The sequence below is a fragment of the Clarias gariepinus genome, chromosome 22 (assembly GCF_024256425.1).
Source record: "Clarias gariepinus isolate MV-2021 ecotype Netherlands chromosome 22, CGAR_prim_01v2, whole genome shotgun sequence".
NCBI classification, from domain to species: domain Eukaryota; kingdom Metazoa; phylum Chordata; class Actinopteri; order Siluriformes; family Clariidae; genus Clarias; species Clarias gariepinus.
The window spans coordinates 23926016-23953619 of record NC_071121.1 but is presented as its reverse complement, the minus strand read 5'-3'; the positions used below and the strand labels follow the sequence as shown (position 1 = coordinate 23953619).

At 39.0% G+C, this 27604-nt stretch overlaps 2 protein-coding genes across 6 annotated transcripts in view; one reads left to right on the top strand and one right to left on the bottom strand.

Moving 5' to 3' along the window:
- Positions 1–3234, bottom strand: part of map7b (microtubule-associated protein 7b) — a 32762-nt gene extending 29528 nt beyond the window's left edge. For all 5 annotated transcript variants that reach the window (XM_053483177.1, XM_053483178.1, XM_053483179.1 and 2 more), the window contains exon 1: positions 3166–3234. In XM_053483177.1, coding sequence (XP_053339152.1) covers positions 3166–3211 — 46 coding nt within the window. In that variant the 5' untranslated portion in view covers positions 3212–3234. The remainder of the gene's footprint in view (positions 1–3165) is intronic.
- Positions 3235–10934: 7700 nt separating this feature from the next.
- On the top strand, positions 10935–27118 carry ppp1r14c (protein phosphatase 1, regulatory (inhibitor) subunit 14C). The gene is made up of 4 exons (XM_053483089.1): positions 10935–11199; positions 23442–23525; positions 23635–23667; positions 25515–27118. The coding sequence occupies exons 1-4, from the start codon at positions 10966–10968 to the stop codon at positions 25587–25589; spliced, it is 426 nt and encodes a 141-aa protein (XP_053339064.1). The 5' UTR covers positions 10935–10965; the 3' UTR covers positions 25590–27118.
- The last annotated feature ends 486 nt before the right edge of the window (positions 27119–27604 follow it).

The following is a 27604-nucleotide window of genomic DNA, read 5'->3' as shown; positions in this document are numbered from 1 at the left end:
CAACAGCACACAGGAGCATTTCATCACTCCTGAGACCAATCACTTTTGGTTATCCTACACACACACACACACACAGAAAGAGAGACCAGGTTCCATTATGGTCTTCCTGTGGCTTTCCTCAGAAAGCCATAAATGCAAAAACGCATCCATGGCCTTTTGTTGAAAGCATTTCCCGTCCATCGTACCATTTAAATCAGGGCCTTTGTGTTCGCTTTATTTGTCACCTTCATCTTCACATGCAGGAAGTACACCTTTTAGTTTGCTGTCCCTCATAAAACCATAAACCTGCTGAACAAGCGAACATCCGTAGTTTATCGCCGCGTGTGCCATATGGCCTTCCGAGTCTCTCCGCTATTAAATATCACATGTCGTCAAGGACGAAGAGGCAGCCTCGGATTTGAGGGTGTGGCGCTCCAGGTATTCACATCTCACTAGACAGGGCATCTCCACTCATCTACACTTCAAAAGTGTGCACAACACACACTATATCTGCAGCAATACAGTACGATGTCATATTTAGCAATAGCGTCTTGAAGGCCATTAAGAACAGTGGTATCTCAACAGGTTAGGGCTCTGGGTTATTAATCAGCAGGGCAGCAGTTCGAACCCCAGCTACACCATGATGCCACTGTGGGCCTGTGAGCAGGGCGCAGGAGCCTGTAGATTCCAGGGGAGCTGTATCATTGCACTAATGCACATTATGATAGACAAGTAAATAAACAAACAAACTAATGATGAATAAATAAATAAAGTGGATGGTGGCTAGGTTGTTAATCGAAAGGTTAATAAAACTGAAAGGAGGTTCGAGGCCAGTCCTCAGTGGAGAAGTGGGTGGGCTGCAGCAGGACATCTGTAGTAAGGAAATGCTAAGATTCCACCTTCAAATGTTCTATACTGGATGTGTGTGTATAAGTGAAATAACAGTAAGGTTGCTGTGTGTTTATGCAACTCAGCAGCTCACTCATTACCTCAGCACTGGGGATTTTCCTTCAGCAGAAACACCATACAGAAATCCACACGCCCAAATAAAGGTGCAGGCTCGCTCTTTTTCTCTCTCACTCACTCACACGCAGGATCCATTCACACCAGCGAGTAAGGGCTGTGACTTAAGCAATCGTGATCTTTTCCCAGAGTTTAAGCGTAACTTAACTCAATAATGCAAGGAGAAAAGAAGTGCATGTGCAAATCCCCAGTAAGAGACAGCACGAATAAATTTCATATTTTACAATATGCACTACATAGTTGCATTTTTATGTCATTAATTGATTACAAACGTACTAACATGTTGTCATGCTGTACATGACTATGATGTTGAACTGTGAAATAAACTGTGAGGAAGCGAGGCTGGGGCTGTTATCTTTCCAGCCCTGACTGTTGAATCATTGCAGCCTATCAGTGGCAGAGTTTGTTGTTACACAGAGCGACACACCCCCTAGATTTGCTCTCCTTTTTTTTTTTAATGGAAAAAGTACATTTTGCTGACATTACACAAAATGATGACAGATGAGAACAATAGCAGAAATCCACCCATCCTTTCAGCGTACAGGGGTTTGAGATATACGGAATACCACACCAGAGTCGACAAGAAAAAAAAAATGTCTGGTAAGAACTTGGTACTATTGTAGAGACTAATGCAGTGTCAGAAGCATTGAAAGTACAGCATGAGCACACTTGAATTTCATGCAGATTAGGCTAATTTGTGTTCTTGCCCCATAGTGTGTATGTGTTGGATTGGCACTCCCTCCACTCGTGCCCCTGGGATAGGCTCCAGGCCCACCGTGAGGATAAAGCAGAATAGAAATTGAGTGAGTGAGTGAGTGAGAACCACTTGAGCATAGCCTATAGTATGTGATGACAATCCCCACATCTAAACTTGAGACACACCTGACCACAGCATAACCAGTGTTGTTTTTTTAGGGTGTGGCAACGGTGTTCAGGAAAGTGTTCGACTGGATGCAAATTGGGGAATGGAGGACAGGATTTAGCATTAATATTGCTATTTAGCATTTAATATGTTAAAATAAATTTTGCCTAAGAACACAGCCATGAATTTAAAAAATAGTACAAAAACATCGTCAGAGAGCAACTTCTCACAGCCAAGCAAGAACAGTTTGGTAATGAACATGATCCATCATGCTAAAAAAAGGCCATCTTCCCATAGGGCCAAAGTGATAACCAAGTGGCTCAGGGAACAAAACATCATACAGTAATTTTGGGTCCATGGCCAGGAACCTCAATCCTGTTAAGAACTTGTGGTCAATCCTCAAGAAGCAGGTGGATAAACAAAACCGAAACTTCTGACAAACTCCAAGCATTGACTATGCAAGAACAGATAAAGATGTGGCTCAGAAGTTGATTGATAGCATGTCAGAGCGAACTGCATAGGTCTTGAAAAAGAAGGGTCTACAATGCAAATATTGACTCTTTGCATAAACTTAATTGCACTTATGAAATGCTTGTAATTATACTTCATTATACTACTGTTACTGTAGTAACATCTGACAAAAAGATTTTTATTCTTACTAAACTTTTGGCCACGGCTGCAGGGCACCAACAAAGCCTGATAACACACAATTCCATGGCGACAATAAATGAATCATTGAGTCAACTCTTCTTATATGACTCTTTTATTGTTAATCCAGTGTAAACGATGATGACATTGGGGCGTTTATTTAACCAGGAGCTGCACTAATAACAGGTGCACTGACACTGGAGAGGAAATACAGTCAGGTGGAGGACATTACACTCCTGAAATAGATCATAAAATGGCTTTAAAAAAATAAATTACTAAATGTAACCTGTCTCTGGTGTGTGTGTGTGTGTCAGCTTCCTCTTTCAGTGGAACAACAACAAACAAAACTCAAACAGGTGTTTCAAGTCGCTCAAGAGCTTTAAATAAACACGGATGTGGATTTATGGTAAAGTAGAACAAAGTTGCATTTAAAGTAAAAGTTATAATAATTATTATGACCATTATAACAATCGCTATTCCGGTTCTCGGCTCGCGCTCGAGATAAATTCACCTGCGATGTTTGTTTGTTTGTTTGTTTGTTCTTCAAATATCCGCCTCTACAGACAGTCGGGTTAAAACCGGGTTTTTTTTTTTAGTCGTTAGCAGAAACTGACATAATCGGCTGAAAGTTCTGCGTTAAATCGCAAACTCACCCTGGCTCGAGCTCCGATAGACGCCGCTTTCCTCGCGCTCCGCCATGTCCGCGCGACGTCACGAGAATGGATTACGGGGCGCGAGCGCAAAGCTGGTCATCAGGTTCGCTCCTCGCGCGCGCCTAGCGGACAGGTGTAAGAAAAAAAAAAAAAATTAAAAAGTCAGGTTTAAAGCCTGATCAGTCTTTTTTTTTTTTTTAGGTCTATGATGCTATTTAAATTCTTTTTTTTTTTATATAATTATAATATTTAAATGAATAAGTTGAATGAGACAATTTGATGAGGTAATATTTTAGTTTGTTGTTTTTTGTTGTTGCTTATAATATTCAATCTCTGTGCAGTTGAAACAAAGCCGCTTTTCCACCAAAATAGTCAATACCAAAAAATAAATAAAAATGCACATTCACACACAAAATGTAAAATGCAGATTTATTTTTTATATTTATTTTATTTACTACATTTATAAATGTTTGCATAAAGGATTATTCCTAAAAAATGGTCAGTTTTTTTCAGGTCTATAATGGTATTTAAATGCGTTTTACAAATTTTAAACATAGGTTAGAAAAAAACAAATAAATAATCTTTAAATACTGATGTGTGTTGAATGCGTTTCTGAAATACTTCCAGAAAAACCTTCTTGCATCATTTCCGTATACTTCAATTCTTTATTTTTAGTTTGTTGTTGTTTTTGTTGTTGTTTTAATATTCCACATTGATGCAGTTAAAGAGAAAAACATTTTCTCCTAAATAATATATTCATAACTCATATTTATGCACAGTTTTAAAATAGCTATAGAAACACACACACACGCCAAATACTGTATAAATGCAGATTTATATAAAATGCCATTAATATTTGCAAGGACGATTCACAAAATACAAAGAGCAGAAATAAATGAATGAACAAACACTGATGCCATCTAGTGGTCATAACCGTTAAAATGCATTTTTAATACATTCTGTGAAACACTAATAATGAAATCTTTGAATTCCATAATCTTTGGAAAATACTGTAAAAAAAAAAAAAAAAACGTTATTACAGATAAAATAAAGTATGAATAAAATAGATTAACCGTGTCCAAGCTGTCAGTGTGTGTCATGATGTGGACATGGTGTGTCACAGTGGATCTGAAACTTGGCTCAGAGCTGTTAGAGTTGTTAATCCACACACTGGTGTGTTTTGTTTTTTTAAATGGAAGAAAACCTAAGAACCCTTAGTAAACCCATATGGACACGCCGAGAACATGAACAAAGACAGTAATTTGATGAATTTTTAACACTACTGTACATGGAATGACACTTGTTTGTTTTTTCAGTAACAGGTAACATTATTTTATTTTAGAAATTTAATTCAGTTATACCAAGGACCAGCATTTCATCCAGGATCTTATCTTATTCCAAAGCAGACTTCAGCTCCAGCACAAATGACTTATGTCTTGATCGATTACATTATTTGTTCCCTGTGACCCAAACTGTTTCCCTACATCCTTCTAACCAAAAATACTGTTCACCTGACCTACCAGTTTTAATGCAAAGCATTACATAACATGTTCTATGCTGAAGGTTGTACACTTGAAGTGCTTTCTTGTTGTGTAAAGACATAATCCTGTTTAGAGATAACTTTATGCTGACTCTTTTTTGAAAGTGAAACACCGTGCTCATCTGCTTCGCCTGTTTTGCTTACATTTACCTGAGTCAGGTTGATTAGCATGAGGTTATTGTGTGTCTTTAGGTGTGTGTGTATGTGTGTGTGTGTGTGTGTGTCATTTTTTTCTCCCTCAGGTATGAGCTTTGCATTATTAAGCTGAATTTCTTTATATGTGCACAATTTTAGTGTCCAGCAGAGGGCGCTGCATCACAATGCTGTTCACAACTTCTCCACCAAATTGTAATTAATTGTACACATACAGTAGAATACACACATCTAGTCTCTGCTTAGGTCAGTGTGTCCCATATTTGACACAACAAATTAAGCTGATTGACGGCATGGCAGGTGATGAATTGACTGAATCCATAAGTGGCACAAAATGCATTAAGAGGACAAACTGTGTGTGTTGGGGTTTAAGGATATAAACATTCACCCTTGTAACCTCAAAAGTTGGACTTGCGATGGGGCAGAGCATGATGGGATTGAACGTGCACCAAAAAAAAAACTTTTCCCAGCGGCCTATCGATTCTATCGATTCATAAATTCTAACGATTCATGCTACCCTGTTGGACAATATATATATCATATATATATAATCAAAAAAAATTAACAAAACAGTTCCCAAGCTAGTGCATGCGCACAACTGTGAAGTAGCGAAAAATGATAGGCAGTGTGGATTTATAGAACACTGGCTCATAATTACTGTAGCTTAAAAAACAAAACAAAAAAAACAGACAAACCATCAGCATTCACTCATCCTCTATACAGCTTTAGATGCAGTACATCCTGGATGGTGTGCCAATCCATCGCACTGCACACACACTCCACTCATTCAAACATTTGGGAATGCCAATTAGCCTAATCTGCATGTCTTTAAACTGTGGGAGGAAACCAGAGTACCTGGAGGAAACCCACCAAACCCAAAAGGCATGGCTCAGGCAAGCCAAACACCAATCACCCTGGGGGAAATGACATTAAGGAATCAAAAAAATGCCCCTCTGATGAGCAGAGCCAATTGCCCTGATCACTAATGGAACCATAATTCCCAACAATAATGATTAAGCAAAAGTTTTCTATCTAGGTTATCCATACGCACTAGTGCATGACTTTCTCCCTCAGTCTGACAAAAGACATCATACAATTCTCATAATAAGTTTCTCATAAGATGTTTCTAGCTAGCATTTCTTAGAACTATGTGATTATAAAGCATTACGGGACACTAGCAGAAGAGTAAAAACAAGCAGTAGGTTCCAACTGCAAGTGTGTTTGCGTAATGTTCCATAAGATCACAGTATGAATAAGAGTCGAAAAGCTGTAATTAAGTACAATCTTTTAGGAGACAATTTCCATGCATTAAGATTCTACAGATGATGGCCAAAAGTATTGAGATGAAAGGAAAATTCTAGGAAACTTTCTCAAATGATCAATATCATAAAAATAATTTGTTACTTCATGCAAAGAAATTGGTATAAAATATACGACAGTTTTCTCCAGGCTTTATGTCTGGAGATGACCCAGGCTATATCTGTAGAGTTTGAATATCATTGTCACATTGTTCACTATTTTTTTTTTTTTTTTTTATTAGCACCACTCCTCAACCAGATCGGCTAGAACTAAATAGTGATATGTTGTCTTTATATGTTTGGCCCCCACTTTAGATCCATCTATCCATCCATTCATCCATTATATATACCACTTATCTTGTGTAGGGTCATGTATGGCCGGCGGCCTATCCTATGGAACCTAGAGCACAAGGGCACACACACACACACACTCACACACCCAAGCATAAACTATTGGAAGCCTATATTGTACTGTATGAGAAGGAAACCACCAACCCTGGAGGCGCAAGGCGACATGGCTAACACGTGGCACTAAGCCCCCATGCCACCTTTGTTCCCAAAATTGAGAAATTATGAGATCACACAGACAGTTTGCTGTCAGATCACTGTCATAAAATAGATTAATTCAGACCAATATGTCGCACAGTAAGAGTGATAGTAAAAGACTGTGATTTATTAGGCGTATGAGACCATCTGTTATAGTGTTGTATCTCGGGGTGTTTTTGGGAATCGATAAACGTGCAAGGGATTTGGTTTGACAGCATTCTGATCACTAACTCAGACTGTGAGATGGATAAGATAATTACTTTAAAAAGTGAAAAAACAAACAAACTGGATTTCCTTTCATTTTTTCTCACACACAACCTCACATATTAGTGCAAAGCTGCCTGGAACACCCGTCTGTGTAATAACAGTCCACAATTCTACAGTTATACAAACCTGCAGCTTTTAATGTAAGTGTAATGAACAGTATACCTACAATATCCCATAAACATTATAGCAACTACACTGGTTATTACACTGGTGGGTGTAACACCTATATAATGTGTGTTTTGCATTTTTTTCCTAGAAACCTAGTCACATACACAACCATACACCGGATGATATTCATTGAAGTGCTTATAAGACTGTTCATGACCTTAAATAAAAATATAGAATAAATTAGAAAGATTTCACTAAAAAGTAGCATGGTGGCCTCCTACCTCCAGGGTCGAGGGTTCGATTCTCACCTTGGGTCGGTGTGCATTGAGTTTTCATGCTCTCCCCGTGCTTACTTGGTGGGTTGTCCTCTCCAAATACAGTACATGCAGTTTACAGTAATTGGAGTTCCAAAATTGCTTGTAGTGTGTGAGTGTGCGTGTATATGTGTTCACCCTGCGATGGACTGGTACACCATCCATGGTGTACCCCGCCTCATGCCCTAAGCCTCCTGGGATAAGCTCCAGGCCCCTATTGCCTGTAAAGTGTGTGTGTGTGTGTGTGTGTGTTGTGTTCTTTGCGATGGATGGGCACCCTATCTATGTTGTGCCCTGCTTCGTGTCATACGTCTCCTGGGCTAGGCTCCAGGGCCCCCGCGACCCTATACTGTATATGCTATATAGAAAATGAATGAATGTATGAATAAAACAAAAAGGAAAGAAAAATGCATTAGAGAATACAATTAAACAAAAAAATTAATTTTTTACAAAAAATGAAATCAAAGTTTAAATGTAAAAATTTGGGAATTAAGAAATGTGCAGATTTACAAAAGTTCCAGAATAAAATAGAATCAATGTAGAAATATATATTTACTCACTCATTGTCTATACTGCTTTATCCTGTATACAGTGTCATGGGGGGCCTGGATCCTATACCAGGAGACGTAGGGCACGAGATATGGTACACCACGGATGGAGTGCCAATGCATCACAGGATGTGTGAACCAGAGTACGCGGAGGAAAACCACCAAGCACGGGGAGAACATGCAAACTCAATGCACACAGAGGTGGGAATTGAACCTGGCCAGGAATCGAACCCGGACCCTGGCAACAGTCCAAACCACTAAGCCACCGTGGCACTCCAGGAAAAAAAAGAATAAAATAAATAAAAATAAAAGGGGTAAAAATATATATTGTGTGGTTATGACAGATAGAATAGCGTATACCACTGACAACTGATGATGATATTACTGTATATCAACAGTCTAATAGAAACCAAAAGCTTGAGAGCTATAAGAGTATTTGGTGCAAAAAAGTACATGACTGAAAAAGCACACGATTGACATGCTCTTGCTGCATAAATCTACAGTCTGAGCTAGAAGGTCTTTTTACAGCAGTCTGATGGAGGTGCTGCTGCACATGAATTATCCGACATAATCCATTTTAATACATTTATTAACAACATAATTGTAATCTGATCTGTGAGAGAAAATGTTATAAAATAAATCCTACACTGATATCTTTTGAAACACAGGGCACTTAGTATAGCCAGCTCATTCACACACAAGCCTCCCCTGGTGTACACGTGTGTGTGTGTGTGTGTGTGAAAAGAGAGAAAGTAATAAGGGTATGGTCTTATATAGCTTAAATAAAACTCCCTTTAATGAGATGGTGCAGACCAAGAACAAACCTCTTGTTATGTTTTACCTACTCAACAAGAGTGTGTGTGCGTGTGTGTGTGTGTCCGTGTGATTTTTTATTTTTTTTCTTTTAAATCATGCTGAGTGTGGATCAATACGTGCAGCTGGGTGATAAGAGCACTGAATGAAGGTTAGCCAGGGACACAAAGGACCTCGGCGTCTAAACAATATTACACCTCTGCTGCACTCATCATTACTCAGTCGCCATGCTAGACTGTGTGCGCACGTGATGATAATGATGAATTATATAAGGTGTATATCATTTGCTAATCATAAGAAATCATTATTAGCTTTGCAAAAATGATGCTCTAAATAGATTTCTAGCCAGTGAATACACCTTTTCATTGATTATATCTGTTTAACCAGATTCTGTTATTGACTCTTGACCTTACAGTTCCTTAAATGAACAAACTCAAAGCTCCATAAAATACGTTTTGTTGTCTTTTGTTTTTCCATAGTGTTTTTAACAATATACTCTGACACAAAGCCCGCTACACAAAATCCAGATGTAGATCTCTAAGAAAGATTACAAACCATTATTCTCATTCATATAATTGCAGCAGCAACAGCAGCAGCAGTACAAATCCACCGGTATCCAGCAGAGATTGTCCACGGATGCCAGGGTGGGACCTCTGCGTATTTATTTATTTATTTATTCATTTCGTGCAAGTCTTTAGGGTGTTCATGTGGAGAGAGAATTAATGAAGTGCAAAATGATCTCAAGCGTGACAGTGCAGTCAAGGGAAGACTGCTTTGTGGTAACAAGCAATTATATGTCTTGTTTATGGAGTGCTGGACCTGTAAAAAGCAATTGCATGGCTTTAATAATGATAATAATAATACATCGATCCATTCATCTAGGAACCTCTGCAGTCCAACTAGGGACCATGGAGGCCTACGATGATTGTATTTATTCCTATTGTACGACCGCGGTAGGACTTTAAAATGTTTGATTTAAGTCCTACAGCACCTCATACCTCCGGTCACAACATTCACATACTACAGGCAATTTGGGAATGCTGATTAGACTAATCTACATATTTTTGGACTGTGGGAGGAAACAGGAGTGCATGGAGGAAACCCAGCAAGCACATCCAAACTCCACGGACAGAGTCGAACCCTCGACCCTGGAGGTGCAAGGCGACAGTGCTAACCACTAAGCCGCCATGCTGCCAATAATAATATTAATCATCATCATCATCCATTCATCTAGGAACATTTGTAGTCCAACTAAGAACTGTGGAGGCCAATGGTGATTACCACTGTGTTTATTTCCATTTCTACATACGTTTACATGTGTTTCAACATGCACATGCTTGCACATGCACACACAACCGGCAATTTGGAAACGCCAGTTTGTCTTTGGACTGTGGGAGGAAACCAGAGTACCTGGCGGAAACCTACCAAGTATGGGGAGAACATGCAAACACCATGCACACAGATGCCCAGGGTCAGAATCGAAACTCGGTGGCTAGAGGTGCAAGGTGACAGTGCTAAACACTACTCCACCATGTCGCCATTAATAATAATATACAGTAGTATAAATAATAATAATTATTAATATTAATAATAATAATAATAATAATAATAATAATAGTAGAAGTAATAATTATAATAATACATCCAACTGTGAAGGACAAAGATTATTACCATTGTATGGTGAACACCAAGGTGTCTATTCCCATTTTACGACTATAATAATAATAATAATAATAATTATTATTATTATTATTATTATTATTATGTTTTTGTACTTGTTTATTTGGTAAAAATACTATTCATGTATTGTGGACAAAAGAAATTATAAATTTTTCTCATAAAATGTGTTTATCACTCTGTATTGTACATATACATATTTTTATGTATATTTTTTCATGTTTTTTTTTTTTTTTTTTTTACACAAAACGCTTTTATATTCCTAAAATCGTACAATTTTCTGTGAAAAATAATACTAATAAAAAAAAAACCCACAAAGGGCATTGAGTGCATCCCTGTTAGAGCGCATGCTTCATGAACGACAGCCCTGGCAGCCAATAAGAGCCGTTGACCAAACCGTTGACCAATCACCAGCGCTGAGAGCGCTAATTTAGCGGTGAAGCCCCGCCCAGTGACTTTAAGAGCTCGCGCGGTGCTTTAAATAGCAGGTGTTTGTGCCGCCGCCGCTGCCGCTGTTCGCTCGTGACCTCTGCGCCATGTCCGCCGCCAGCCACGAGCCGTCCGCGCCGATCCCCACGTCCCCGGCTCGGGTGTTCTTCCAGACGTCCCCCGGTGTGGGCTGCGTGGGGAACGGACCGGTGCCTCGGGACGACCCGGTGCAGAAGAAGCAGGGCAAAGTCACGGTGAAGTACGACCGGAAAGAGCTGCGGAAAAGGCTCGTGCTGGAAGAGTGGATCATCGAGCAGCTGAGCGAGCTGTACGACTGCGAGGTTAGTGTGTGTGTAAGAGAGAGAGAGAGATACAGCTGCGTGCGCATTTTTTTTGCACATCTGTAGCGTTACATCTGCATGCACCTCTGCACAGATCCACAGCTGTATCCTGCACCTGTCTCCAGGCGCATCAATTGTCAGGATTTGTTATCTGACCTACATTTTGTCAGGTCCCTTTTGCACTGCTTTCATGCATCACAACACAAACATCTTCACAATACTGAACACTGTGTGATACACCGTGGAAATGATCATTTATCTAATATGAGAGGGCTGCGCTTAACCTTACTGTCCATCATGAGCATGGGATGCTGAGATTTTAATGTAGCAGACGTTATTGTTTTTGTGTTCATTTCTTTTGTTGTTGTTGCTGCAGTATTTCACAATGATGCTCTGTTCAGGTTAGTATTCTTCCTAGGGATGGAAATCATCAGTCATCTTCCGATACGATATAATCACGATACCTCGGTGCCAATTCTATAAGCATCACGATAAAAAAATAATAAATGTCCCAATTCTATATTACATTTTCCCTGATTTTGTTACAAGTTTAAACCTTAAAAAAAAACGTTTAATGATTGACTGATTAAAGGCAGCCTGTTTCTTTTAACATTAAGTTTTCTCACTTTAAAACCAAGCGCAGCATTGTAAACAATACAAAATAACCTCAAATGCTAAGTAATGATGGGAAGTTTGAATCGTTTTAGTGATTCGGTTCTTTGAATCTCGTTCATCAAAATTTCAACAAACAGACCCCCAATTCGTCTACGTACACAAATTTTGCCTATAGTTCCAGTAATGAAAATATTTCAATGCAACTAAGGACATATTATAATAAACAGAATGAGTAGCTCACCTCTTATATCTTCCAGTCTGAGTTGTTTTGCTTTTGAATCTATTGCACCGCATAGTGTCTATAGGAGTCACGTGACAAAGGAACAAACAACTCGGGACTTGAAGGCTCATTAAGGAGAACCGTTCAATTCTGTTTCCTGTGTACTGCACCTCATGGCGTCTATGGGAGTCACGTGATAAAGGAACAAACGACTCGGGGTAGAAGAGTCATTGAGAAAGAACCACTCCATTCCGTTTACTGTACATAACCTACGGCGGGTTTGCGATGATTTGCACATGCGTGCACAGTAGAAAATGGACGAATCACTCACACTACTTGTTCGCTCATGAACGACCCATCACTAATGTTAAGAGTTTAGCATTAAACTGAGCAGCATGTATTTGTTATCCGATGTAATGATTATTTATGAACAAACTTGGCAAATAATTTACGCAATACCAACTGAATCGACACCTACAGTATGTATTGTCATATCGTATTGAATAGTCCTTAGTGACTCCCAGGGCTACTAATTAAACTCCTGTATGAGCATAACTAACTGGGATTTAATTAATTATTTTCGTAAAATCCTACTATTGTTTGCAAACCACCACATACTAATCAGCTCCCCGAAACCATCAGTGGTTGTGTTAGAGTAAGAAAATCTGCAGTTTGAGAGAGTAAAGGACTTTAATTGAGACGTATGCTTTTTACAGACTTGGCTTTTTGGGTCTGTTATTAGTTTGCATCTTGCTTTACTTTTAAAGGAGCCTTTTTTTTTTTTTCTATGTTGCCTTCATTAAAGAGTCATTTGCTTTGTTTTTCCTCCTCACATCAGGTCATTAACTTTATAGGAAATTAATATGTATGGCAGCGTCTCTACTGTGTATCTACAGAGCGAGTCAGGAATTGGCAGCGAATCTTCGTTTGCACAAAATCGCATTCAAACCGAACCAGATGCTGATTTTAATTCTTTTTACCCCCATTGTATTGTGTACAGTATTATGTGCTTTCTTAATGCAGTGCATCATCAGTGGATTTGATTTATTGCTGCTCATACTTCCTTCGTTTTTTGGATGCAGATATAATGCCTTTAAATATGGTTTTAATTCATGGTTACATCTTATTTTCACCTTAAAAGGTTCTGATCATGCAGTACAATGTAAACCAATGAAGGGTTAACTCCTGGTGTAATCACAGGTTCTTTATCCACCTGCAATACTAGATACTGAAAGTATTGTCCGCTGCCTATGGAGATGAGCGTGAGTGTTTGCTCGGGTGCTGTGGCGATCACTCGAGAGATCCAGCGGGATATGTTCTCCCGAAGGAGGTTAAGGTCTAGGGGGAGTGTGAGGGCAATAACAGATTGTGGATTAAATTTGTGTTGAATGTTAGTGGCAATGGTGGATGGTGCTGAGAACAAATGCACAAGAAAAAAAAATTACAGGGTGGGAGGACATACAGTAAGCTTAAAGAATATTGACCAAAGCTACAGTAGTCTCAGCAAGCGCAGAGTACATGGTGAGTTTAAAAAAAGGAGAAGAACAGAAGGAAAAGCAGGTCTGTTTTGAGTAGGTCTAGACAGTCGGTAGCGCTGATGTGTAGGTGTGTGCCGTTCTCAGTATTATGGCGTTAGCATAGAGAGAGAGAAACATGGCACATAATTGACAGACAGCAAGCAAACAAACCATTGTAGACGGCAAGAACTAAGTACTGACATCAAAATACAGTTTAATAGCGACGCTACTACAACAGAAACAAAACTCTGCCCCGTTTTGCCTGGCTCTTCATCTTCTCATTAGTCAGGTAACGATGACTGACCAGTAAATCCACATAGAGAAATATCAAAGCAGGAAGCTTTGGTGTGTGTGTGAGTGTGTTGAATTTATGTTAATGGCTTCTATAACCAGAGCTGGTCACTCTCTGAGAGATCGCTCCATTGTGGCTGCTCATGACTGCTGAAAAGGTTGTGGGTGTAATGCAGTGAATAAGTTGTTAATTATGAATGTTAAAACCATTATGTCTAATATAGAGTTTAAAGGAAGCAGTTACTGGAAATACGTCGGACATCTTTATGCTGAGATGTTTGTGATGTTGGTGCTGTATGTGCTTCAAGTTATCACTGAAATGTCCCCCAGGTGATTGTTGGCCATGAGGGTGAATCATGTTCATTACTGGATATGAATAATAAAGGATTTTTTTTTCTTTTCTTTTTTTTCTTTTGTGTACACATACTCAAGGGGTGTTAACGTTCGATTTATGTTCTGAGAGTAAAAGCTATCTTTTTTTATATATATATATAATATAAAATCTCGTACTACATTAATATACTTATCCCAGAAATATACTGGCCTCCCAGGAACTTCTTTATTATACTAACTAATAATATAATAATATAATATAATGCAACTCCAAGTGTCATTCCCATAATGTGCAAGGCAAGTGGTGTTGGTAAATGATTGTGTGTACAGGCCATGCAGACAGATGTCTCTTCCGCAAGTCAGCGACAAGTTTTCTGTCCAAGGATTCACCTGTTCTACTCCATTGTTCAAGGGAACATCTGCAGTGGGATCTAAGCCACCTAATTCATCGATGTACGACCTTCTTTGACAAAATTACATTGTTTAAATGTTAATCACAAGTCCCAGTTTGAGTTGAACGCCCCTTTATGTACATATGTAGATGTTTCAAATCCTGTCTAGCCAAAGTAACTAATTTACTTTGGAAGATCTACGTTGTCCAGATCAGGTCAGCCTGTAGCCATAGACAGGAGTGGAGCATATAGTATAATCTCCTGTCTTAGCCTGATGGGTTTCACATTCTAAGATGCTTTTCTTCTCACCATGGTTGCAAAGAGTGATTATAGTGTAAGAGTGTAAGATGCTCTAGCCTTCCTTTCAGTGTAAACCATTCTAATCACTTTCCTGTCTATTAGCAAGGCAGTACTCAAACCAGCCTCTCTAGCATCAACCAAATGACGTTTACGGGCAAATTAACAAAATGGCGCAATTTACAATAAACTGAACCTCTTGATCTCGGTCTGCATGAATTGAATATGTTGTACTGCAGTTACAGTACATTTTATATAAATAATATAAATGATATAAATAAAAAAAAAATTTTCCCGGAGCCTCACGTCAAAAATTAAGGAAATTTGTCGCAAATTTGTCTACAGGGTTACCTTAGTCGATGTGGCACACAATGGCCACATATAAGAAACTAGCTTTGCTAACACGCTAACATCTCTAGCCAGCTATATTTTTCAGTAGCTAGACAAAGGATGTTCTTCAGTTTGGGTTTTGGGTTATTAGCAATAATGTTCATTGTTTGTTCTCGAGTTTTTGCTAAATACAACTTTGGAAATGGTTTCTGGCTTTTCAAATCAATAGAGGTCATTTAAAATGGCTGAAACGCCACATCATTTATATTTCAATTTAAGTTTTCAAACATAAGTAGATTTTTGACAGAAACCTAGGCTCATATACAACATGGTTCAAATTCAAGAATAATATTGAATAAAATATTGCAATTCTTTTTTAAATGAATTTTTAGACGTTAGCCTGTGAGGTGTTGTGTTTTTGTTCCCTTAAAACCCTACAGGTGGTGCACTCTTAACTAATCGCACATTGGTGGCAAACTGTGGTTGGAGTTTGTTTGGAATTTAACAATAGAAATATGAAAAATATGTATAATGTGTGTGTCATGATATTAACAGAATTGTAATACAAGTCAGATGCCCAGGTATGGTGATTCCCATTCCCTTTATATAGCTACTGTTTAACTAAATCTTTTTCCCTGAATGGTCAAGGGAAACCCCTTTTTTTTTTTTTTTTTTTTTTTGTATTCACTTTGAATGCAAGTTTAAGTGTTAATCAAGTCTGGTGTGAATTTGTTGTTTTGAAGCTGTAAGACGTTAGCCATGCGCACATGAGACGGTGTTGCTAGCACACCTATTGTAGAGTTGTTGTTGTTGTTGTTGTTGTTTTTTTTGCAGTCTTAAGTATCTAACTTGTGTTCAGCTGAATTACTGCACAGTGTTTGTTGATCTACAAGATGACTAGCGTGATGAAGCTGATGCTTGTATTAGCATAAAATTTGAAGCTTTGTTAGTTGATCTGTTTGAGCAGGGTGTACAGAGCTAGACGGATTAAAGGACATCTGTGTCCATATCCTCGCAGATCTAGAAGGTAAATGTTCGGAGGTTTTATTTTTAGTAGCCCCGTGGGCTTTAAAAACAAACTGTGCAGGATTTTACAGAACACCACTTTGGAGGAATGTAAAGGTTGAATGAAATGAACTTTTTTTTTTTTTTTTTTTTTTGTCCTAGAGGAGTGTGTAGTGTGTGGGTCTGTGCGTCTTGTCATTGAGAAGGTCGACAATTTGAAGTGAGATCAGCAGCTGATGGGGTTGAACACAATGGTATTTCACGTACGTGCGCTCACTTTGCCAGCGGGCTTTCGGTATCGTGGGTTTGTCTGCACGGGCACATGCATGCACACACACTTCCTACTGTGAATCGATTGGTCTTTTGAGGTTGAGCCCGAAGGCCGCGTCTGTCTCTGTCTGAAGCCGTGAGGGGTTACATTTCACACTGTGAGCACTAAGGGACTTCCTCTATGCAAGACTTAAGCATGTGGATGATTACGTGGAGTTTATTGCTGAAAACGTCATTTGAAATGGACAGATCCAAGTACTGATGTGAACTTTTGTTTTTGTGTCCAAGATTCACAAAGCATTCAAAAGCAGGAAGTTGAAGTGCCTGTTTATTAACATTAACATTGATCAATGCATTTACAGCATTGATTTATTCATCCTTAGTAACTGCCTGGTCAGGATTGTCCTGCTTTATGTTTCTGCTAATTTGTTCACATTGGAGGAAATGGATTTAAACACTAAATGAATATTTACTGAAACAAAATCATGTGCACTAACAGGATGGAGGCAGAGGAACCGCTAGTAAACGACATCTCTAGTAATCGCATTGTGTAAAGGTGAAAGCTCAGCAAGGTCAGCTAGAAAATGAGTCTTTATGGTTTCCCGACCCACTTTATCTACTACAGGCTGTTTTTCAAGCACATTGGTATTCTGTGTGTGTTTGCTTTACATGGGAGGGAAGGTAAAGGTTGCTGTCGGCTTTGTGCGTAGCTGGTTTCTTTACTCCTCATAAGCTCTCTCAGTAGGATTAAAGCCTGCTTGGTATTCCATGGTAAACCTTTAGCAAGCTGACCTGTCTGCTCCGCTATGCGCCTGCAGACAAAACGCGGCTCGCTTGCACAATGAGGCAGCACAAAGGAATCGGGTCAATTCTGCCTATGTAGGATTTTTTTTTAATTATTATTATTATTAGCAACACTTGATCTGATCTATTGATGTATGAATTCAAGTCAAATCGGGACTTTTGATTGAGCATAATACAGTTTTTAGAGTATATACCAGCCTTTATTTCTCTATATAATCCCCTGTGGCATATAATGCACTTATCTCAGGGCTTCTCTAGTGCTTGGACACCATTAAGGTGGAATGTTTTCTGATCGGACCGTCTGCTTCACTTCTGAAATGGTGGCTTCCCAGGAACTCCATTAATGGCCCAAACGCAGTGACTGTGTGGCAGATCTAGAGGAGGATTGTTACATTTATGCATTTGGTCAACTCTCTCTCATCCATCTGTTTCCATCATTGGATATAGAGTGAAACCTCGGTTAACGACCACAAAGTTCTGGTCGTAACCCAATTTGGTCATAGACTCAGTTTTCTATGGGAGTACATGTAAATATAATTAATCCATTCTTCATCACTATGAACAATTTACCTTTTGGTATATTTTGTTTACATCACAAAATATAAAAGCATATGAAAAATCCTTAAATGTAAAATTTAAATGTGATGTTTCACTGTATCCTTATAATGGTTCACTAGGTTACTAGCTAGAAGTACCATTAGTTAAACACTTTTTTTTTTTTTTTTTTTTTTAATGGGGCGGCGTTACCCCAAATACCCAAGAAACGGATAGGTCTTTAGGTCTATACGTTATTACTCGGACAACTGTGTTCTGTTATTCTGCACAATCAAAAGTCCCAGTTTGACTTGAATGCCCTTTTGTAAAAAGCTGACAATCGCTGTTGAATGTTGCAGTATTTTAAAGTTTTTTTTAGTTCTAGCCAAAAAGCCAACCCCCTATAGGTTTTAGATGGTTAAATTTGTGTGTATACTGTAACTAATGTCAAATCCCCCTGAGATGGGATGAGATACAAGTAGCCCTGCATCGACATATTAACCGTGACCAATATATATAGACTGTTGCCGAGATCTAGACTTTTACTTGGTAAGACATTCTTTAACAAATTGCTTTCACGTGGCTAATCCTTCAGTGTCGGCTTATCTTGATGGATGTGCCTCGCCCTGATTGATTTCTTTAGTCTAAGCGTCGTTACTCCAGGGTTCTCAATAGGATCCACAGCGCTTGCTAACGGTCCATCGGGGTTAGCCAGGTTTCCTCCACCTTTCTTCAAAGGCTTGCATGTGAATGGGTCATTTAAAATATATATATATATATATACATATACAACTTTTCTATAGTTATTATACAGTATAGTATATAAATTATTATATAGCAAAAGTTTTTAGGACAGAACTTTTTTCAGTATCATGACAAGCTCAGATGTTCCACTTCTACTTCAGGTGAAGTTGTGCGTGAAATTTTGTCATGATGAGCATTTATTACCCTCGCTGAGGTGTTAATCAGGACGACCCGAGGGTTTGTTTTTCTGGGTGGAGGAACATGCAGGACCACTATACAAAGCATGTGAGAGTGAAAAGTGTCCTGCTTTTCTGTTTATACATCTGGGTTGTATTTGGACAGCTGCCTTGGATAAGTGTCAGCACCTCTGTGTGTTTGGGCCGTTATTATTAGAGTGCAGACGTGAGTAAACACCTGACCTTTTTAAAACGCACACACATCTGACACTACTTAGAGAGAGCAATGATAACGGTGACAGGAATCCACATGCAGCTGAAGACTAAAGCCAGACGCTGTTTAATTTTTCCTTTCGGTTGCGGTTAATGAGGCCAGAAATGCAGCTTCATAAACCCAACGTCATGATTTTTCTGTGATGGAAAGATTACCGACTGCATAACATGTGGCTGCTGACAACGGAGACTCTTTTCAGATGATGTCACCCACCCTATCAACAATTACATGAAAGACTGATGCTCCTTACACAGTGTTGCAAATAACAGTACAGGTAGCCCCCGACTTCTGAACGTACGAGTTACAAATTTCTGCAGGTACGAACGAACCGTGGTTTTACTTCTGGTTCAGTCACTGATGTAGCTCACGTGTATTGTACAAACAACAAAAAAGACACTGCAGTCCCCCAAAGACTAGTATTTACAATTATACACGATATTTTCAGTGTAGGTGAAATGTAGAAAATGTCTAAAGTTCTGTATATTGGAGAAAATCTGTCCTATAGAGCTACGATGCAACTCCAAAAAGGTAACATTACAACACTAAGACATGCATGGCATGGGATACGCATGCTGTATGGATTTTATTTTATGTTATATGGCATAAACCCAATAGAAAAGGTTACAATTTCATCGTTTTAACTTTATATTTGCAGCATTGTGATCGTTCGTTCCACGTTGTCTCGACGTCATTTTATAAGGGTCATCGTAATTTTCAAAAACAACTTTGTCCCGACAGTGGACGTCTTCGCAACGTTGTTACAACTATTACAACACTCGGCCAACGTTGGGGTTCCTGCTGGGTTAGTTCTTGGACTTGGAATACTCCAAGATTTTCAGCGACAGAGCAAAGAACAGAAAAAAATTACAATAACTCCCACTATGGACAGTGTTTCTATCAAATGTTAAGTGCTCCAGTAAACTTGGGGCACGAGGCGGGGCACACCCTGGACAGGATGCCAATCCATCACGAAGCACACGTGCACTCTAACACTATAGGCATTTTGGGAACGTTGATTAGCCTAATCTGGACTGTTGGAAGAAACCAGAGAACTCCATGCACTGCAACCCGAAGTGGGAATCGAACCCTCAACCCTGGAGGTGTAAGGCAACAGTGCTAATTTTTCTAGTAAAAGAAAAAATGTTGTTGCAATTCCTTGCAATCACACACACACTCTATGGATCTGTAACACAGAGATGAGGTTGAAAAATGATAAATTATTTCTTTAACACGCGCACACTTGTGTGGAGTAGAGAAGCGAGATGCCTTTGGACAAAAGCATGAGTAAAATGTTTTAAATATGAATGGGGAAGGTTTTTCATTTACTTTTTAAAAACTCCTGAGTCTGCGGAGTGGTGATTTATTGTAAGCTACACACACACTCGACCACAAAGGATGTTGAGTTTATACGATTTTCACTTTCTCTTCTATTGGTCATTTTTCATAGCTGTGCTTTTTCCTTCTTTTCCACCCACACACGTCTCTCTCTCTCTCTCTCTCTCTCTCTCTCTCTCTCTCTCTCTCTCTCTCTCTCCCATCAACCCACCCACCCTGCTCATCCCTTATCAGCTGTCCCCTAACCATTCACTAATGCAGGCACTAATTACTCCGACCCACTTCCTCATCTCCCTCTACTTTTCTTTCTTTTTTTTTTTTCTTTTTTAATTCCACCCATTTCCTACATAAAACCAGAGGATGGTTTACCAACATTTGTTTATTAGAAATGTAAGGCAGCCTTTCTACATTTATTTTTTGTAATAATGCACCATGGCAGTTCTCCTGAGGCTATTTTGGCTCGGCTAAAACAATTTTCAAAAGAGTTCCATCTCAGTAAATTCAATTTATCAACACACACGGCTGTATAGTATATCTGTGTATCTAGTGTTAAAATAGTTTATCTAAAAATGTTTGTCTTTGAATGCCTGAAATCTAGTTAGGACACTTTTGTTTTAGAGAGACAGTCGTGTGTGTGCGTGCGTGCGTGTAGATTAAATTGGACGAGCAAGGAAATATCCATCTGGCAGATGTCCATGGGGTGTACACTCACTCGCACGCACACGTGTACACACAGCCTGGAATTCCCGAGAGCAAGTGCAACAGAGTTCAAAGAGAAATTCAACAAGTTATGCGAATTTTATCGTATGTCATCCAGTGATTGGTTAGTCAAACAAACTGTAGAAACGTTTTCAATTTGCTAAAATTTTGCTTATTATTTGTTGCTAGATTGTGGCCACCAACGTACAAAGTCTTCACTAAAGCCGAGAGGCCACGCCTCCCTAACTCCACCCAACGGACAGAAAAGCCCAACAACAGAATCCACTGCTTCTTGATTGACACCTATCAAAAGAAGCCACGCCTCCCTAATTGGCTAGTACATTAGTTATACATTGCCTCAAAGCTTTTACTCTAACATGCTATTCTCAATGATTTGCTGTGTTGTAAATATTCCAATTGATTAATCTTTAAACCTTGGGAGAGTTGGGTCAGGAAGGGCGTGAACCCTGTTGTGCAGCCGAAAGAAAGTATCGTATTGGAAACCAGCATATAAAATTCCCTACATTATCATGGGACCTGGAGTCTATTCCACAGCAATACACACCTGCCAGTGTCTTATGCCAGTCTGTCTATACATGAGTCTTTGGCCTGTTCGACAGGGAGCACCTGAAGGAAACCCACCAACCACAGGGAGAACATGGAGACTGCCTGAGGCCACTGTGCTGCTCTGTACTATATTTTGTTATAAATATTAAATCTGGGTTGTTCTAGTTGCCATATATTGTCTGAAAGTGCAGATGAAGTGAATCCATCTTTACAGTTTTTAACACAACAGTACGATGTTACCATGAACTCAGGTTGGGGGTTTGGAGATTTTGGGGTGTTTAAGGTTGTAGCTGTTGGCCGTTTTTGAAGGTGTTATGGTTTTTGTTTTGTTTTTTTGTTTGTTTGTTTTTTTTTGTTTTTTTTGGGGGGGGGGGGTTGCTGTTTGTGGGTTTTTTATTATTACAAAGGTGTTTATGGTTGTAGCTGTTGTGTTTTTTGTTTCAAGGGTGTTGATGGTTGTGGCTGTTTTGATGATGGGGTGTTGATGGTTGTTTGTTACAGGGGTATTTAAGGTTGTGGCTGTTGTCACATTGGTGTTTAAGGGCCTGTCCACACGGAGACGCGTTTCACTGTATAAGTATACATTTTTTATCGTATTGGCGTTTCGTCCACACGGATCCGGCGTTTTAGGAGACTGAAACCGCCATTTTTGAAACCGGGTCCCAAAGTGGATAAATCTAAAAACGACACCCTTGCGGTTTAGTGTACTGCCAATCCGTATATTTTTTGAAACGATGATGTCATCACATCACGTGTCGGCTGCGTCACACGTAACAGCAACAACAATAATGGCGGACTACATGATTGTGTTCGTGTTGCTACAAAGCCTACTAGCTTTATTACAACAAAATCTATTGTTTCTATGCAACTGTTATGAGCAACAAGCGATAATGGACAACACCATCTTGGTTCGTATACAGAGTGAAGGTTATGCGCATGCTCAAAGTCTTCTTCTCCGTGTATAGTGTATCTCTATGGCAGAATTACAGCGCCCCATACTGGTCCGGCATATATACTACACCGTTTTCAGTGGTTTCGTGTGTACGCAATTTTTTTTTTTTTAGAACGAGGGGAAAAAAATGATCGGATAGGGAACGCACCGGCTTTGTGTGGACTAACCCTAAAGTTGTTGGTGGGGTGTTTATGGTGCTGATTTGTTACTGGGGGTTCATGTTTGCGTCTGTTTATTGTTCTTGTTATAGTTAAGATTAATGAGGTGCTTTATTGTGTAGTCTGTGTTATGATACAGTAGTTGTTGTAATGCAGGCGTATTTGCTGTAGTTTCTCTGTGTGAGATGTTCTTTTCTCTTCCCTTCTCAGTATCACAGCTACTTGTCAATCTTCCATTCCAGAGAGATTGCTAAATAGAAACCAGACCCCTTTCCAACACCACACATCACTTAAAACGTATATTTATAGCCTTCATCTCACCGTGCATGTGTGTGTTTTCTTCTTTCATCACTATGGTGATTAATGAGGTATTAAATTAATCTCAGCCCCGTGTGACCCAAACACCTCCACAGTGCTTGTAAAATGTTTTTTTTTTTTTTTTTTTGAAGAGTTCAGGACGTTTCGTAACGACACACCTCTGCAAATTCTCACCAAACTGCAACATTCTGACTGTCGACACCACCAGACGAGCGGCGCACAGCGACTGACTAACAGTACACATGCGGCTCAGTGTGTTCATGTTAATGGCGATTGGGAGAGGGGTTTTGGGCTTGTTTTGTTTTTTAAACTCACTGAACCTGAAATTGGTTAGTCATAGAAAAGAATGATTCAAAAATGGGATGTTTATTTCTAAAGTAAATTTACTCTTACTTTATGTCTGTTTTTCAGGACGAGGAGATGCCCGAGGTCGAGATAGACATTGACGACCTTCTGGAGGTGAACAGTGAAGACGAGAGAGCTGTAAAATTACAGGCGAGTGCTAATATTCACCCAGACTGAATTTAGTTTTGTTTTAAATAGACTGAAAATGTTCCGATTTGTTCAAATAAACATGCTGAGATCTTTCTGTTTCTCCCACCAGGAATCCCTCACAGACTGCTATAAGCCTACTGATGTAAGTCAACCCCGAATTTGCATTCCTACTGTGTGTTCTGTTTGTGCCGTGCTCTCTTAAAAGAAAAGGTCCTTGGGTTTGTTTAATGATTTTAGCGTTATCTTTTCTAGAAAGATAACCGAAGGAACCATTTGATTTTGAATAATATCATTTATATTTTATTATCTGCAATAAGCTAGACTTAATCTTGTTCAGGTTATGGCATGGTTGATTTCTTGAATCTGATTGGTCAGGAGATCGGTCCAAATCTTCTGGAACACCATCTCTGACGCAACCTCGCACGTCCAACTCGAGGGTTCGATTCCTGTCGTGTTTGTCTGTCTCCTTCGCTTCCTCCCACAGACCAAAAACATGCAGATTGGGTTAATTGGTGTTCCCAAATTGCCCATTGTGTCTGTGTACTCTTTCCAGGGTGTACTCTGCCTCGTGCCCCAAGTCTCCTGGGATAGATCCCAGGCGCCCGTGACCCTGTGCAGGATAAGCGTTATAGATGAATGAATGAACTATCTGACAAAGTGAGCTGATGCCAAAGATAGACGTCAAAACATAGAACTTTGAGCTTTCCAGTTTCTCAGTAACATGCACTAGCACAGTTTACTAAGCCTTATATACATGGCTTTTTTTTTGGTTTTGTTATTTTCGAAGGCATTCTGGCTCTATAGCATTTATTTGCATGTGCCTAAGACTTTTGCACAGTACTGTATTTGCTGACGCATATCACACTATGGTGCATGGTTCTACCATAGTACATAGTATTGGTACACCAGTGCATGTACAGTACTGTAATATGGTAGTATGGAACACATACCTGGATGTTCTACAGGTTTATGCACTGTGACCTGAGTGGTAAAGTCAAGAAATGCACCTCCATGCCACCTTTTTTTCCCCCTTCTGCTATAAAGCATCCAGTTGTGCGTTTTGTTCAGTACAGTATCTAGTGCCATGGCCTTGTGCCCCAATACACACATTTTGGGTCAATCTGATCGAGCCCACTGACCAGAAAAACCCACATTTGCCTAATAGATCCATCTAAATGCAATATGCACTAAAGCACTGACCTGCATGCAGATAGATAGATACCACTTTACAGTATGGTAGAGTGCAATCAAGGACTAAAATGTTCCATTTTTAGAAGTGCGTGTACGTCATGGGCATCCAGCCATGCTCCTGGATATCTACAACTCTGCAGAAATGTTGTTGTTGTTTTTTTTTAACCCACCTAATCCTTATCTACTTATTCTGTAAAGTATGTGTGATTATCAAGTCATAATATAAACATGGAACTAGAAACGTGTTTGTGTGATATATCTTTTGTATAATGCCTATATAAATTCATCTGTATTAAAAAAAAAAGCAAGCTGTCAGAGAAGGTATTTATAGCTCTAGGCCCCATAAGAAATTTGATCATGGTGCAGGTCTGTATAATGATAGTCCAGTGTTGCCTGTACCATGAGATTTTTCACAAAACCAGACTAAAAGTACTGTGCAAAACCCGTAAACATCCTGTGTTTTTTTTTTTTTTTTTTTTTTCATAAAATAAAAGTCCGTTAGATTTTTCTATTATGATTTTATTATTGAATTGGTACAAAAACATTTCTAATTTTCAAATGTTAAAAAAAAATTTTAGACAAAAAGTTAAAGACAAATATTTGTATGCCAGAAAACAAATGGCACAATATATAAGTGACCGTGTATACCTTAAGTCAAACATGGTCTAGTCTGAAGTACCACGGTAATACTGTGGTTTATTATGGTAGTATAATCATATAAAAATGTTTCATGGAAATTGTCTAAATTTCTCATTCGTCCCTTCACTCGCTCGCGTATTCTCTTCTTCTCTTTTGTAGACTTTCGTACAGGAGCTCCTCGGAAGGATAAGGGGAATGAGGAAACTCGGCGCCCCGCAAAAAAAAAGCCTTTAAAGTGCTCCCGAAGTGGCAACGACAATCCAGCTGCAATGACTGCAAGTCTCAAAATCAATCATCCAGCCCATGCTTGGTTCACCCTAACCAGCTCCTCCTCATTGTCTGGACCACAGACCCCAGACAGGACTCGTCTGAAATCTATAGATCGTAGCGTTCACTTAGCACAGCCTACCACAACCTCAGCGGTTTTTAACAGCCTATAATGTCATTTATGTGGTGAGACGTTGTGTGTTTTGTAAAGTCGAATTTGTCTTTTTTTTTTTTCTTATGTCTGTGACCCTATTGTTGGACACTGATGTCAAACATTTGTTAAAGGTTAATGGATTTGTTTAAGGGTTAAGGATTCCTCATTCTTTGGTGCGCTGTTTAGTTTGAGCATTTTGATTTGTCTTCCCAGCGGTCATCGATGTTAAAATCCAGCTTGCATATCAGTGTACTTTTTTTTTTTTTTTTTTTTTTTTTTATTATTATTTATTTTTTTTATGTAATGCATAACTTGTTATAAACCTTTTGTCTTGTAGCTAAAGAGAAATGTTTTTGTAGGTCAGTTTAGATGTAAAAGACAAAAAAAAAAAGCAACCACAGAGATAAGGCCTGTTTTATGGCTGACGCGTAGCTAATGTATAGCGAGTGCTATGGAGGGTTTCGACTAACTTCATTTGAATATTTTAAGCATTGTATATAAATTTTAGTCCACGCTCGTTTGATGTCTTCGGTTTTGTACGTACTGTAGGTTGCCAAAGAATGCAAAATGGTGAACTTTATATGAAGAGATGTGACTGCAAACTAACTCGTCAAACGTACACGCTTGCACTAGTCTTCACCTTTACACGTGTCACATTCCTGCTGAAACGATACGCAAGTTGTCAGATTTTCCCCCAAAAATGGAGAAACAATGGTGCTGTTACTGTTCCCCTTTTTAATTCATTAAAACAAGCAATGGTGGGATCGTTTGTACTTGATGATCTTGGGTTAAAATTCCTCTCCTCCTTTTTCGTCACCGCTGGATCAGCGAGATGTCCATTGTCCTCCGAGTTCTGTGTTTCCTGTTTCCTTAAAGTCATGAGTCGGGGTTTATTAGCGGATGAGACGGAGCATCTTTGTGAATCCGACAAAACGCGTGCCTGTCTGTGGGCCTGTTTTTAATTCTAAAGTGAAATATTTAAAGGTCTCTCTTCTGTGTGTGTGTTTTAGATACTCTTCAGGGTTTTTCAGGGCTTTGGCTATTATTTCTTTTTATGATTTCTGTAAACATTAAAGAAAACGTAAAGTCTTTATTTCTGCATGTGTTTTAATGGCATGGAGGGAACTTTAGTGTAACACTTACATTATGTATATCATTTTGTTTTTTTAGATACTTATTAATATTCATGTTTATTATAAAGGTTTTTATTAACTGTAAGTCTGAGTTATGGTTGTACTTTTTTATTATGTAGTGTATGGTCATTTGCATCATTTTAAGTAAAATAAAACAACAAGGACATGCTGTTGGTTTAGATTCGAGCCCACAGACTGTCTTATTCTGATGTGTTCTGATCATTTTAATTCTTGTTCTATACTGTACATGTCTATCAAAGCTTTAAGGTTGTGACCCCCCCCCCCTTTTTTTTTTTTTCTTTACAACGACAAAAATTTAAGTGTTTTCATCAGTGCACAGTAGTTGGTGGTAAAGTAACCAGGATGCTTTTTTTTTTTTTTTTCCTGCACCAAAGTGTGTGGATGAGATGGAGCGAGCCATTTAAAACTCTCCAGATAAAGAAGGCTGTTGAACTACAAGGGGCATTCAAGTCAAAATAGGACTTTAGATAACAGTTAAAAACTCACTTTATTTTTCTTCTGTATATAATCCTCTGCTACACTTATGCACTTATCCCAACTTTTCACAAGTGCTTGAATACCATCAACACACCACCGGAACTGGACTGCCTGCTTCATGTTTAAAACATTGGCCTCCCAGGAACTCCAAAGTCAGGACCACATGAGTAATGTGCAAGTGGTGTTGGTAAATGTGT

Bases quoted from the DNA above. Each gene is read 5' to 3' on its own strand.
- ppp1r14c (XM_053483089.1), top strand. From the start codon at position 10,966: ATGTCCGCCGCCAGCCACGAGCCGTCCGCGCCGATCCCCACGTCCCCG. The intron at 23,526-23,634 runs GCGAGTGCTAAT...TTCTCCCACCAG, and splicing joins AGAGAGCTGTAAAATTACAG to GAATCCCTCACAGACTGCTA. The intron at 23,668-25,514 runs GTAAGTCAACCC...TCTCTTTTGTAG, and splicing joins ACTGCTATAAGCCTACTGAT to ACTTTCGTACAGGAGCTCCT.